Source organism: Myotis brandtii, unplaced genomic scaffold, assembly GCF_000412655.1.
Source record: "Myotis brandtii unplaced genomic scaffold, ASM41265v1 scaffold456, whole genome shotgun sequence".
Lineage (NCBI taxonomy): Eukaryota > Metazoa > Chordata > Mammalia > Chiroptera > Vespertilionidae > Myotis > Myotis brandtii.
This window is the reverse complement of record NW_005367431.1, coordinates 3320469-3334843: the sequence shown is the minus strand read 5'-3', so window position 1 is coordinate 3334843 and position 14375 is coordinate 3320469. Positions and strand designations below refer to the sequence as shown.

General features: G+C 41.5%; 1 protein-coding gene across 1 annotated transcript; it reads right to left on the bottom strand.

Moving 5' to 3' along the window:
* Nucleotides 1–8958: 8958 nt before the first annotated feature.
* On the bottom strand, nucleotides 8959–9686 carry LOC102263643 (40S ribosomal protein S17-like). Its single transcript, XM_005875148.1, has 2 exons — nucleotides 9531–9686; nucleotides 8959–9210 (listed from the first exon to the last, which is right to left on the bottom strand). The coding sequence occupies exons 1-2, from the start codon at nucleotides 9684–9686 to the stop codon at nucleotides 8959–8961; spliced, it is 408 nt and encodes a 135-aa protein (XP_005875210.1).
* Between the last annotated feature and the right edge of the window lie 4689 nt (nucleotides 9687–14375).

Below are 14375 nucleotides of genomic sequence, written 5' to 3'. Positions count from 1 at the left end.
GCTGCCTCCTGCATACCCTACACTGAAGACTGAGCCCACAACCCAGGCATGTGCCCTGACCAGGAATCTAACCATGACCTCCTGGTTTATAGGTGGATGCTCAACCACTGAGCCACGCTGGCCAAGCAGTACTTCACTTTTTAAGGATGAATAATATTCCACTGTATGTGTATACTACTATATTTTGTTTACAATGTAGTAGTATTGTAGTTTTGTATTCTATAAATAATCCTATCTAATAAAGAGGGAATATGCTAATTGACTCTCACACTGTCACGAAGATGGCGGCCCCCACAGCCAATAAGGAGGGAATATGCTAATTGACTCTCACACTGTCACGAAGATGGCGGCCCCCACAGCCAATAAGGAGGGAATATGCTAATTGGCTTCCCCGTCCTCAAAGATGGCGGCGCCCACAGCCACAAGATGGCGGTGCCCAGTCCCCTCTGCCCCCCAGCCCCCCAGGGCCGGCCCAAGGCGCAGGTAAGCCTTGGATGGTGGCTACCCAGCTGACGCCCGAGGTGCAGGCAAGCCTCGGATGGCAGCTTCCCAGCCGCCCAGGGCCGCCCGAGGCTCAGGTAACCAGGCCGGCCGAGGCTTGCGCTGCCGGCAGTGGCAGCAGCAGAGGTGCGATGGGGCATCACCTTCCCCTGATCGCCAGGTCACCTCCCGCCCCTGAGGGCTCCTGGACTGTGAGAGGGGGCAGGCCGGGCTGAGGGATACCCCCCTCCAGTGCATGAATTTTCATGCACCAGACCTCTAGTACATTTATATGATTGTATTGTTTACAGAATACAAAAATAACTAAGATATGGGTACTGTTTTTGAGATCTCATGGTATATTTTGGGAGGTAGAAATGTTAAATCACCAATAATAGCAAATAGATGAGTACCACACTAGAAAGATGATGATGCCTCAGACTAGGAAGCTGTGGGCATAAGCTGTGGGTTATATTTTAAAGGTTAAAAAGGAAAGAACTTGTTGATGTTTGCATATAGGTATCAGGGAAAGAGGAATCAAAGATGTCCTAGGTTTGGGACCTGAGAAATTATAAGTATTCAAAAGAACCTTTTACTCACTTGGAGAAGACTAAACTAGAGGTTTGAAGGAGAAAAATCAAGAGTTCTATTTTAGATATGTTAAGTTTGATATGCCTAATAGATATCCCAGTAGATTTGTCCAGTGTATAATACAGTGATGGAGAACCTTTTGAGCTCGGTGTGTCAGCATTTTGAAAAACCCTAACTTAACTCTGGTGCCATGTCACATATAGAAATTTTTTGATATTTGCAACCATAGTAAAACAAAGACTTATATTTTTGATATTTATTTTATATATTTAAATGCCATTTAACAAAGAAAAATCAACCAAAAAAATGAGTTCGCATGTCACCTCTGACACGTGTGTCATAGGTTTGCCATCACTGGTATAATATGAGTCTGGGAACTCAGGGAAGAGAAGTGAGGTTGGTCAATGGCAGTATTTAAAGCTATGGGACTAGATGGGATCACATAGGGCAAAGTCTGGATAGAATAGAAAAGAGCCAAAGGCAGAGCCAATCTTCAGAAATTAGGTAGAAGAAGAGGAGGATCCAACTAAGATGACTGAGGAGTGACCAAGGATTTTGAGAGCGAGAAAGAGAGGGAGAGAGAAACATCGATTTGTTGTTCCACTTATTTATGCACTTATTGGTTAACTAGAGGCCCGGTGCACAAAATTCATGCATGGGGGTGTGTGTGTGTCCCTCAGCCCAGCCTGCACCTTCTCCAATCTGGGACCCCTCAAGGGATGTCCGACTGCCTGTTTAGGCCCGATCCCCCCTGGACTCACAATCCAGGACTGCTGGCTCCCAACCGCTCGCCTGTCTGCCTGCCTGATTGCCCCTAACTGCCCTCCCCTGCCGGCCTGATAGTCTCCAACTGCCCCCAACTAACCTCCTCTGCTAGCCTGGGCCCCCCCCCCAATCGTCCTCCCCTGCAGGCCCAGTCACCCCCAACAGCCCTCCCCTGCTGGCCTGGTCCCCCCCAACTGCCCTCCCCTGCAGGCCTGATAGTCTCCAACTGCCCCCAACTAACCTCCTCTGCTGGCCTGGGCCCCCCCCCCAATCGTCCTCCCCTGCAGGCCTGGTCGCCCCCAGCTGCCCTCCTCTGCCAGCCATTTTGTGTCCACATGGGGGCGGCCATCTTGTGCGTTGGAGTGATGGTCAATTTGCATATCACCTCCTTATTAGATAGGATTAGATAGGATTCTTGTATGTGTCCTGACTGGGGGTCAAACCTGCCAGGTGTATCAGGATGATGCTCTAACTGAGCTACCCAGCCAGGGCCCTGCTTTTTTATGGTTGTATTGTGTTGTTACACCCTAATTTACTGATTCAATCTCCTATTGATCTCTATTGATGAATATTTAAGTGGTTTCCAATCTTTTGCTATTATAAAGCTGCAATGAATAATTTTGTACAGAGGTCTTTTCACACATGTGACAATATATCTGTAGGATATTGCTGAGTCAAAGGGTAAGTATATTTGTAAATTTGATAGGTATGGAAACAAAATGCTTCTATAATTTGTATACCAATATGTCCTACAAGCAATGATGAGAAGCCCTGTTTCCCTATACAGTGTGTTATCACATCTTTTATCTTTACCAATCTAGTAAGTGAAAAATGGTCTCTTGATGTTGCACCAAAAATGGTCTCTTTTATTTTGTATTTTGCTTCTTTTGAGTGAGGTTGAATATATTCTCAAAAGTTTAAAAGCTATTTGTATTTATTTTTTTCTTTGAATTGTCTCTTCTTATCTTTTGATAATTTTTTCTAATGAATTGCTGGCCTTTTTATTGATTTTTGGAACTCTTAATATATCAAGCATGTTAGCCCTCTATTTGTGATATGAGTTGCAAATATGTCTTTTGACTTTGTTTATAGTGATTTTTTCCCTGCAGAATTTTTTTTTACATAGTTGAATTTATGTGGGTTTGTAGCATACCTTTAAAACCTTTCCTTAAATACTCAAAAAGTATTTTTTAAAATTTTCCAGAATTTTTTAAGTATGGGAATGAGATACAAGAGCATGTTTGCATGTTTTCAATAAAAAGGGAGGAATTTCCCTGGCCAGCGTTACTCAGTGGTTAGAGCATTGGCCTGCCCACCGAAGAGTTGCCGGTTTGGTCCCTGTCAAAGGGCACGTAACTCAGTGGCAGGTTTGGTCCCCTCCATCCAGGTCGGGTGCAGGAGGCAACCAATCGATGTGTCTCTCTCAGATCAATGGTTCTTTCTCTCTCTCCTCTCCCTTTTCATTCCCTCTCCTTTCCACTCTCTCTAAAAAGTCAATGGAAAAAAATATCCTCCTGATTGTTATTGTTCGACTGGGCTCAGCTCCACGGGTGTCCGTTTGTCCGGCTTCTCAGCTCCTCTCTCCTGGCTGCTGTTTTCCACGGGCAGGCTTGGCATTTGGAGACCCAGAGCAGTCAGGTTGAGGGGCATGGAGGAAGAGGAGGAGCTGGAGGAGGAGCCGTGTGCCCTGGCACCCAGCAGCAAAGCCATGGGGTATGCATATCTCAAGTACATCATCATCAGCGACACAGGTGTTGGTAAATCATGCTTATTGCTACAGTTTACAGACAAGGGGTTTCAACCTTACTTGTGGTAGAGCAAGCATGTCAAACTTGCAGCCCACAACCAACATTTTTGTGGCCCAGCCAATATAACAGTATGTAAGAAACATTTTAATATAAATTTCGTAACTTAATTTTTACAATATCCTGTTATACATAATTATTAATAACGAACTACAACGTTTGCTAATAACTGATTACTATAATCGTGTTGCATTCATTTACCTTACAGGCGCACCATTTCTCTCCACTAATACTGGCAGCAAATATTTTAGCAGCTGATTAGTCTTGTACTGACTTGTTTGGTGTGCGCAACAGGAAATATTTCGCTTTCGGAGAACAAGAACAATAGGTTTATTTATGTTACAATTATTAATTTGTGCAGTTATTCAGTGTCTGGTAAGTTAATGTTCAAGAAAAATATTAATTTTTATTAAAATGTTTTATTATTTTATGTAAACGATTACTCATTTAATTCAGCCCTTTGTATTCAGCATGTCTCTATCAAAGTAAACCTACATTTCTATGAAAATTGAAGCTTTTGTTTTCTTGCAGCCCACATAAACTTAAACCTTGTTTATTTGGCCCATGTTGGCCTTTGAGTTTGACATGCTTGGTGTAGAGATTGGTGCTTGAATGATTACTATTAATGGGAAACAAATAAAAATTTTAATTTATTGATTAGAGAGAGAGAGAAAAACATCTATTGTTTCACTCATCTATGCATTCACTGGTTGCTTCTTGTATGTGTCCTGAAAGGAGATTGAACCCACAGCCTTGGTGCATCTGGAGGACACTCCACTCAACTGAGCTACCTGGCCAGGGCTCACCCCCTCCTTCTTGAAATGTTATGCTTTATTCACTAGGCTTCCAGGATACTACACTCTCCTGATCTTCTCGGAACTCATTCACTGGCTACTCCTTCTCAGTCTCCTTTGCTGCTTCCTCCTCATTGGAGTGCACCAGGATTCAGATCTTGGATTTGTTTCTCTTCTCAACATTTACTCTATTGGTGATTTCATCCAGCCCAATGGAGGGCTTTAAATATCATCCATAAGCTGACAATTCCTTAACTTATATCTCTGGTCCAAACTCTGCCTAAAATATTCTTCCCCCAGATATCTACGTTACTCACTCCCTGCTATAAACTGAAATATTTACATGTTGAAGGCCCAATGAAACTATTTGGAGAGAGGGCTTTTATAAAGATAATTAAGGTTGAATGAGGTTATAAGGGTGGGGCCTTGCTCTAGTAGAATTAGTGTCTACATGAGAAGAGACTAGGGAGCACTCTCTCTCCATGTACACTCATCAAGGAAAGGCCATGTGAGTACACAAAACAAGAAGTTTATGGTCTACAAGCCAGAAAGAGAGCTCTCATTAGAACCTGAGCATGCTGACAGCCTGATCTCAGATTTCCAGCCTCTAGAACAGTGAGAAAATAGATGTCTGTTGTTTAAATCACCCAGTTTATTGTGTTTTCTTATGGCAGCCTGAGCTGGCTAATACACTCCCTCACTTTCTTCTGGTTTTTGCTCAGATATTCCCTTCTCACTGAGATATTTCCTCATTGTCCTGTATAAAGTTGTAACCCTGCTCAACCCTGGCATTCTCTTTCCCCTTTCCTGCTTTTGCTCCAGTGAATCATTTGACTTATTTTTTGGGGGGTATATTCTTATTGATTTCAGAGAGGAAGGAAGAGGGAGAGAGACAGAGATGAGAGAGAGAATGATTGATCTGCTGCCTCCAGCACCGCCCTTACTGGGGATTGAGCCCACAACCCGGGCATGTGCTCTTGACCGGAATTGAACCCGAGACGCTTGAGTACGCAGGCCGATGCTCTCGCAGTGGTTCTCAACCTGTGGGTCGCAAACAATGAAAATACATTCTGCATATCAGATATTTACATTATGATTCATAACAGTAGCAAAATTACAGTTATGAAGTAGCAACGAAAATAATTTTATGGTTGGGGGTCACCACAACATGAAGAACTGTATTAAAGGGTTGCGGCATTAGAAAGGTTGAGAACCACTGACTAGGGCTTTAATTATTTTAAAAAAATATATTTTTATTTATTTCAGAGAGGAAGGGAGAGAGAGATAGAAACATCAACGATGACAGAGAATCATCAATCGGCTGCCTCCTGCGTGTCCCCCACTGGGGATAGAGCCCATAACCCGGGCATGTGCCCTTGACCAGAATTGAACCTGGGACCTTTCAGTCCGCAGGCCAACAGCCTATCCACTGAGCCAAACTGGCTAGGGCTTAATTATTTTTTTATTGTCTGTCTCCCATCACTAAAATGTAAGTTTGTAAGCTTACTTTATCCACCTCTGTATCCTTAACACCTACAATAGTGTCAGGCAAAACATAGACCTTTCAATTATATATGTTGAATGAATGATTACCATTGTATCTTGAGAATATATAATGAAATTGGGTATATGAAATTGAGACCTAATGATGTTGGCTACTTCTGTGAAGGGTAGAATTCAGGTCTTTATGGTTATTTCATAGGTATAGGAACTGTTAATTACCAGCTTTGTGGGCTTTGTCAGTAAACAGAGCTCCTTGCATAATGACCACTGCAATAAAAGACTCTTGGTGAGCAAGCCACAATTGGAGCTGAGCTGCTCTTTATATCAACTTCATATGAACAAAGCCCAGTCCTAGAGCATCATGCTTGAATGTTCCATTCAAATACCATGTTTACATTGGTGGCTCCTCTGAATTTGTTAGGAGACCATCTTCAAAGCTGTGTGGTCCATTGATGGCATTACTGTGTCCCCCCCCCGCCGCCTTTCCTTTTTTTTGGCTAGATATGATCTAAATGGAAATGTTTGAACCTGAGAGTACTTTCAAAGAGTCAGCTTAAATGCTATCTTCGCTTCTTTACCAGGATCTGTGTTTTATGCTGGTCATTGTACTTCAGCAATTTGAGATAAATTTGTTGTTGATGTTGCTTTATGGCAATTCTTTTAAAAAAAAATCGTTATTGTTGAAAGTATTACATATGTTCCTTCCCCCGCCCCCCTCCCCCTCCGTTATTGTTGAAAGTATTACATATGTTCCTTCCCCCGCCCCCCCTCACCACATTGACCTCTTCTAACCTGCCTCTAACGCCTATGGCAATTCTTTTTGTTTGTTTGTTTGTTAATCCTCATCTGAGGATATTTTTCCATTGATCTTAAAGAGAGTGGAAGGGAGAGGGAAAGACAGAGACAGAGAGAAACACCAATGTGAGAGACACATCGATTGGTTGTCTCCTGCACATGCCCCGACCAGGGGAGGGATCAAGCTTGCAACCAAGATACGTGCCCTTGACCGGAATCGAACCCCGGACCCTTCAGTCTGCAGGCCGACCCTCTATCTACTGAGCCAAACCAGCTAGGGCTGTTCTGGTATACATTTAAAAATATATATTTTTATTGATTTCAGAGAGTAAGGGAGAAGGAGGGAGAGATATAGAAACATCAATGATGAGAGAAAATCACTGATTGGTGCCTCTTCACACCTCCTGGAGTTGCAACCCAGGCAAGTGCCCTGACCGGGAATTGAACCTTGATCTCCTGGTTCATAGTTCAAGGCTCAACCACTGAGCAACACTAGCTGGGCTATACATGATATTTTAGATGTACTTTTTCCACTAAGAATGACTTTAACAGTTATTTTGTAAATGTTCACAGTAACATAAAATAAACATTAATTTAAAAACTATCTGCTGAGTTTTTGATATCACCACAATGATATTTGCACCCATGGTCATTTATGAGTATTACTGTAAAAACTACAGTCTTGAGGAATTTTGCTCTGGGCTTTACTGTTCCGTGTATCATACATCATCCAAACCCTGTTATCACTTGGACTTTCTAGTCTGTTAAATGGCATTAACTCTCATGGGAGCCTTTCTAATTGCAGAATCTGTACCTAGTATCCTTGAATTTGCCAGTTCAGCATAAACAGGGATAGATTAGACTATAGCTCCACATATCTTATGGAACGTGCATTTCCTGTGTTCTCCACCTGCCAAACTGGAAGAGCATTTGGACTAGAAAATGCTACTATCCTTCTTCTGATTTACTGTGTCTCTGAGATGGACCTCCTATTTAAATTTGGTTTGGTCAAGAGCATTATCAGAGGAGTTTATTTTTAATTCAGTATCACTGATACCCACAGCAAATCAAAAAATCTTCAAAACTGCAATATTGAGTGAGATGTTATAAATGCAAGTCTTGAATATATCATGGAAAGTCCATCTTCAATCATTCCACAAATTGATTATGTCTTCATTTATCATTCAGTAGCATTTATTGAACGCCTTTGTGGTGGGCACTTGCAAATACTAGAAATACAAACCTGATATGCTAAGGTCCTTGCCCTCATGAGCTCACAGATTGCCAACTATTACTTGGTGTGATAATGCTACAATAGAGGAACATGAATGTTTTAATCCTATGTAAAGGATGATATTGGGAAACACACCATTGCAATATGTTTTAGGGATACAAAAGTTTGGAAGCAACTGACTCATGGCTTTAGGATTCTTTATTTTGTTTCTTACTAAAAAATATTTGAGCCCTGGCCAGGCGGCTCAGTTGGTTGTAGCGTCATCCCGTACATCATATAGGTAGCAGGTTGGATTTCTAATCAGGGCATATAAGGGAAGCAACTGATGGATGTTTCTCTCTCACATTGATGTTTCTCTCTCTCCTTTCCTCTCTCTAAAAAAAAAATCCTCAAGTGAGGATACACACACACACACACACACACACACACACACACACACACATATATATGAGTCCTGGCCAGTATAGCTCAATGGTTAAAGTATTGGCTGGCTCGATTCCTGGTCAATGGAGAAATGGAAAAATATCTTCCGGTGAGGATTTTAAAAATGTATTTTTTAATCTTCACCAGAGGATATTTTTTCCATTGATTTCTAGAGAGAATAGAAGAGAAAGGGAGAGAGAGAGAGAGAGAAACATCAATTTGAGAGAGACACATTGATTAGATTGGTTGCCTCCCGCACACTCCCCTACCAGGGGCTGGGGAACCTGCAACGGAGGTATGTGCTCTTGACTCTCCGGGCTGCAGGCCAATCCTCTAACCACTGAGCCAAATCATCCAGGGCTATATATGTATATATTTGAATCCTGGGAGTTGTGTTTGATGAACAGTTAGATATCATCTCTGTCCCAGAAAAGGAGATAAACAGACATTAAACAAATATAGAATTGGATATTTTAAACGCTAAGAAGAGAAGAACAAGGTGTACTTTTTTCTTTTTTTTTTTGGTTGTCCATGGTTTATTGACAATATTACACTACACCAGAAAGATTCAAATGGCACCACGTAGTGTTTTGAAATTAATCCCAACTGTAGGCTGAGTGACCTGCAGTTTGGACAGACTGCCAAAGTCCAAGAGCTTCCGTATTTCCTTAGTGTCAGGATCAACTTCAATGATCTTCTGATCCAGTGCTGGGACATCAGGAACAAAACTATCTCTCCTCTCTCTCTCCTCATCCTGCAGCATGATGGAGATACCTCTCATGGAGTCTCTCTGAATCCACTTCATCAGATGTGACATAGCCTGATATCTTGTTTTGGAGCTCCTTCTCCTTCTCCTCCTCCTCCTTCTTCTCCTTCTCCTTCTCCTTCTCCTTCTCCTTCTTTCTTCTCCTCCTCCTCCTCCTCCTCCTCTTTTTCATGCTTTGTTGGTTTTAGAGAGAGAAGAAGGGAAAGGGGGAGAGGGAGGGAGAGAAACATCCATGTGAGAGAGAAACTTCTATTTGTTGCCTCCATATGTACCCCAGCCAGGGATCAAACCCACAGCCTGGATATGTGTATATGCCCTGACCTGGATCCAACCATGACCTTTTGGTGTATGGGAGGGCGGTCAACCAACTGAGCCACATCAACCAGGGCTCGGAGCTTCTTGCTGGGGATAATGGTGATCGCCTCACACACATGCTTGTTGGTGTGGAAGTCATTGCCCAGGTGCATGTAGTATTTCTTGGTGATGACCTTGGCTGCCTTCTTCACGATCTTGTTGCGAACACGGCCCATCTTGGCAGGTCCCTGGTGAAAGATGAACAAGGTGTTCTTAAAAACTGTAGGAAAGACCCTAAGCAGTTTGGCTCAGTGGATAGAGCGTCGGCCTGCGGACTGAAGGGTCCCAGGTTTGATTCCAGTCAAGGGCATGTACCTTGGTTGCGGGCACATCCCCAGTAGGGGGTGTGCAGGAGGCAGCTGATTGATGTTTCTCTCTCATCGATGTTTCTAACTCTCTATCCCTCTCCCTTCCTCTCTGTAAAAAATCAATAAAGTATATTTTTTAAAAGTTTAAAAAAAAACTGTAGAAAAGAAGGAAAGCCACTTAGCATATTGTGAATTATCTATTGCTATAAAACAAATAATTTCCAAAATTAGCAGTTTAAGACAATCATAAACATTTATTATCTCATATAGTTTCTATGGGTCAGGAGTTCAGGAGTATATAAGTTGTGTGGCTCAGAGTTTCTCATGAGTTTATAGTCAAAATGTCAGTCAGGACTGCACCATCTGAGGCTTAACTGAGAAAAGACAGTCCAATTCCAGGATGGCTCACTCATATGCCTGTTGGCGGGAGGCATCAGTTCTTTGTCCCATGGACCACTCCATAGGGTTGCTTGTCTTCAAGACCTAGCAGCTAGTTTCCTCCAGAGAGGGTGATCCAAGAGAGAGCAAGGCAGAAGCCACATGTCCGGTATAACTGACCTCAGAAGTCACACATCTTTATTTTGACAATATTCTATTGGCCCTATTCAGCATGGGAAGGTACATGGAATTTCAGGAGGTAAGGATCATTGAGGGCCTTGGAGGCTGGCTATTGCATATATGAATCTCCAAATGCAAAAGTATTGAAATCAAACTTTTCAGAGGAGCCCAATGCATTTTATAAACAGCATCTGTTCATGTTACTAAGGGAAAGTCGTATTCCATTGCATATCAGTAGAGGATTTACATAGTCCCATTTCCTGCCTAATTAGGAACCCCCCTCTTCCTATCTTTCTTCCCCACTTTCTCCCAGAAATGTTTATAGAGTAACTATAGCCATTAGGAGCTCAATTTTGTTTAGTTCAGAAAGATGTAAAGACAGAATTCTTGCCCTCAAGTTGCTCATGGTAAACTTACAGTACAAATGTGATAATGGAGGCATGAACAGTGGAGAAGAAATATTTAAGTAGAGTAGGGGGATCAACAAACTAAAGATCATGTGGCAAATCTAGCCCACTGCCTATTTTTGTAGACAACATTTTGTTGCACTACAACCACTCCCATTTGTCTATTGTCTATGGTTGTTTTCGTACCATAACAGAATTGAATCTTGGGGACATGGACCTTATGTAGCACTCCCATTGCTCTTGGCCTGTAAAGCCTAAAATATTTACTATTTAGTTCTTTACAGAAAATTTTTGCTAACCTCAGGTTAGAGGAATTAAAGACTGCTTCCCAAAGAGGTGATGTTTGAGATGAGACTTGGGGGAGCCATAAAAATACTTCTGCTGAAGGGAGCAGCATGAGATGAAGGGATATGTCATAAAACATTGGAGAGGAGTCTTTATTGGAGCACAACTACACTAGGCTAACTCCATTCTCAAAAACTGCAGCTTACAACTATAGGAACTAAAGAGACAAGAAACGAGTAGGAAAATCTAAGACACAACATCAACATGATGTCGTAGCTCATGGCCCACAGCTCCACTTCCTCCTCTTCACACAAAGATTCAAAGCAAAGCTTGAATGGTCAATTGTTGACCTTGGTTAACTTTTAGTTAAACTGAGTTTTGACTACAACTGAGTTTTGTCCCCAACTTTGATGTGGTAGAGAAGCTGAGGAAGGAAGAACCCCTGGAATACCAACCCTGTTTACCACAAGGAAAATGAGATCTTCTAAGTAAAGAGGTAGGAGGTGCATAGAAGGCCAAGTCACAGACGTAATTGTAAATCTGAAAATATGAAGTAAAAATAAAAGTCATGAAAAAAGCAACATCCAAGGATGGAGTTGGCCAGAGAATCATGGAATAAGATAGCTCACTGGGTAGAAGCAGTTTGGGCAGAAACTCCAAAACAGTATAAATAAATAATTAAATAAATATATTTATATATACTAATTATAGCATAAAACTACTAATGTAGAAGGAGAAAATGGAACAAAGAACATGAATTAATTGAGGTAAATCAGAATTGGGTTTTGTCAGAATTAAAGGAAGAAAAACTAAAGAACTGTTGAATTGCCGAAACCGGTTTGGCTCGGTGGATAGAGCGTCGGCCTGCGGACTGAAAGGTCCCAGGTTCGATTCCGGTCAAGGGCATGTACCTGGGTTGCAGGCACATCCCCAGTGGGAAATGTGCAGGAGGCAGCTGATCAATGTTCTCTCTCATCGATGTTTCTAACTCTCTATCTCTCTCCCTTCCTCTCTGTAAAAAATCAATAAAATATATTTTTAAAAAATATTAAAAAAAAAAAAAAAGAACTGTTGAATTCAAATATCTGCTACCCGGCCAGGTAGCGCAGTTGGTTGGAGCATTGTTCCGATATGGCAAGATTGTGGGTTTGATCCCTAGTTAGGGCACACACAAGAATCAACCAATGAATGCATAAATAAGTGAAACAACAAATTGATGTTTCTCTCTCTCTCTCAAATCAATAAATGTTTAAAAATCTGCTATAAATATTGACCGAAAACTCAGAAAAGCACAATTTTCATTGTCATTTACTCACTAGGGGACTATGCCACTGGCTAATAGAACTTGTGAATTACTCCTATGAGTCAAGTCATCTCATTTATCTCCACAGAATACCCTATTCCCTTTTAGCCACTTTGGCCTCTCTATATATCTTGCAATCACAGGTGTTTTAGGAAATTGCCTAAGATTTCTTTTTATTGAAGTACTCTTCTACTTGTTCTCACCAAAGTCTCAACTTTATATTCTATCAATCCAGTATTTGCCTTTGCATTCTGGATGGAGGTGTTCATATTCCTGATGGCCATTTGGCTTTCATTAGGTGGCTTTAGATCTGCTCTTGTGGAATCCAACCCTGTCCTTTAAACCATTTGGCCACTCTGGGTCAAACCAGCTGGGTTAGTCCCAGTCACTCCCAAACTCCCGCCCTCAGGGGGAGATTCTAGCAGCTGGGAAAACCCACTTTTACTTTATACTTAATAATTGCTGATTATAGACACAGCTGGTTGGTTAGCAGTAAGTTCATAGTCAAGTTGGCCACATTACCAGAATACATGCTGTATACCTTCTTGTTACCTTTCAGTAATAGTGTATGAAAGGCAACTTGATTTAATAGGATGCAATCTCTGGGAGTAGATTTCTAGGTCTGGGCACCAGAGGAAGGGATGTGGGTAGAGGTGTGGAGATGGGTGCCCTAGTCCTTAATCCTCCTCATTCATCCAGGAGCTCCTAGATCTCCTATTCCTCCTTTTGGTCAACACACAGGCATTTGAACGGTATCTTGCCCACTCTTGTCTATCCTCTGCCACTCCAGAGCAAGCTGGGCCAGATGTGTCTGAGACTGAGCTTTGACCATGCATTGGAGGTGAAATCCTTAAGAAGGGCAAAGCAACAATGTGAGAGGAATCCAAGTTCTTGACTGACCAGTAGAGCAGAGCAGTCTGCTCTCCAGGATCTTCCTATTATTTGAGAAATAAATTTCTGTTTTCTATTTTAAAAACAGAAGAGAATGCACTCTCTTTTATTTAATTTAAATTCTTTATTGTTTAAAGTATTACATAAGTCTCCTTTTTGCCCCATTGACCTCTACATGGCTGCCCCCACCCCCCGAGAATGCAGATTTTTGATTCAGGGTTGAATTTGAATCTCAGCTCTTACACTCACTGTCCCTTTGACCCTTGTTAAGTCACTTAATGTCTATTAGCTTAAGTTTTCCACTTATGTAAAGTAGGGTTGTCACTGCTTTGCAGCACTGTTCCAAGTATAGGAAAGAAAATATGTATATCTGGCATATAATGGACACTCAATTTTATTTATTAAAATATATTTTTATTGATTTCAGAGAGAAAGGGAGAGGGAGAGAGGTAGAAACCTCTCTCAATAATGAGAATCATCGATGGGCTGCCTACTGCAAGCCCCCCACTAGGGATCAAGCCCACAACCCAGATATGTGCCCTGATCAGGAATTGAACCGTGACCTTCTGGTTCACAGGCCGATACTCAACCACTGAGCAACACCAGCCAGGCAACACTCAATTTTAAATGGTAGCTTTTACATTTTAAAAATTGAGTAAATTGGCTTTAACTTAAGACGACAACTTGGGCCTTTTTCCTATCAGAAAAAAAAAATTTGGAAGGCTCCCTATAATCTATAAGATCTTTAAGTCTTACCAGGTTTCTAAGTTATTTAGATTTTCTTTATGCCCATATCATAAGGACTAATGGTTTGAAATCAGAAATCAAGGGGAACCAAAAAGAGTACTTTAGAAACAAAGGATAACTTTTGATGGAGAAAATCATATCTAGTTGAATTGTGTTAGCAGAAAAGTACTATGATAATACCTCAGTTTCCTACAGAAGGTAATTTGTCCAACAATCTAGGGCATCTGTAGGGGAATTGAAAATACTAAAGCAAGTGAAAAGAAACATCCCACTGCTTTTGAAAATCCAATACTACTCACTTCCAGGAAAGACTCTCATATTCAAAACCTATTTGCTCTTACTTTACACACAATTTAATAAACTTGG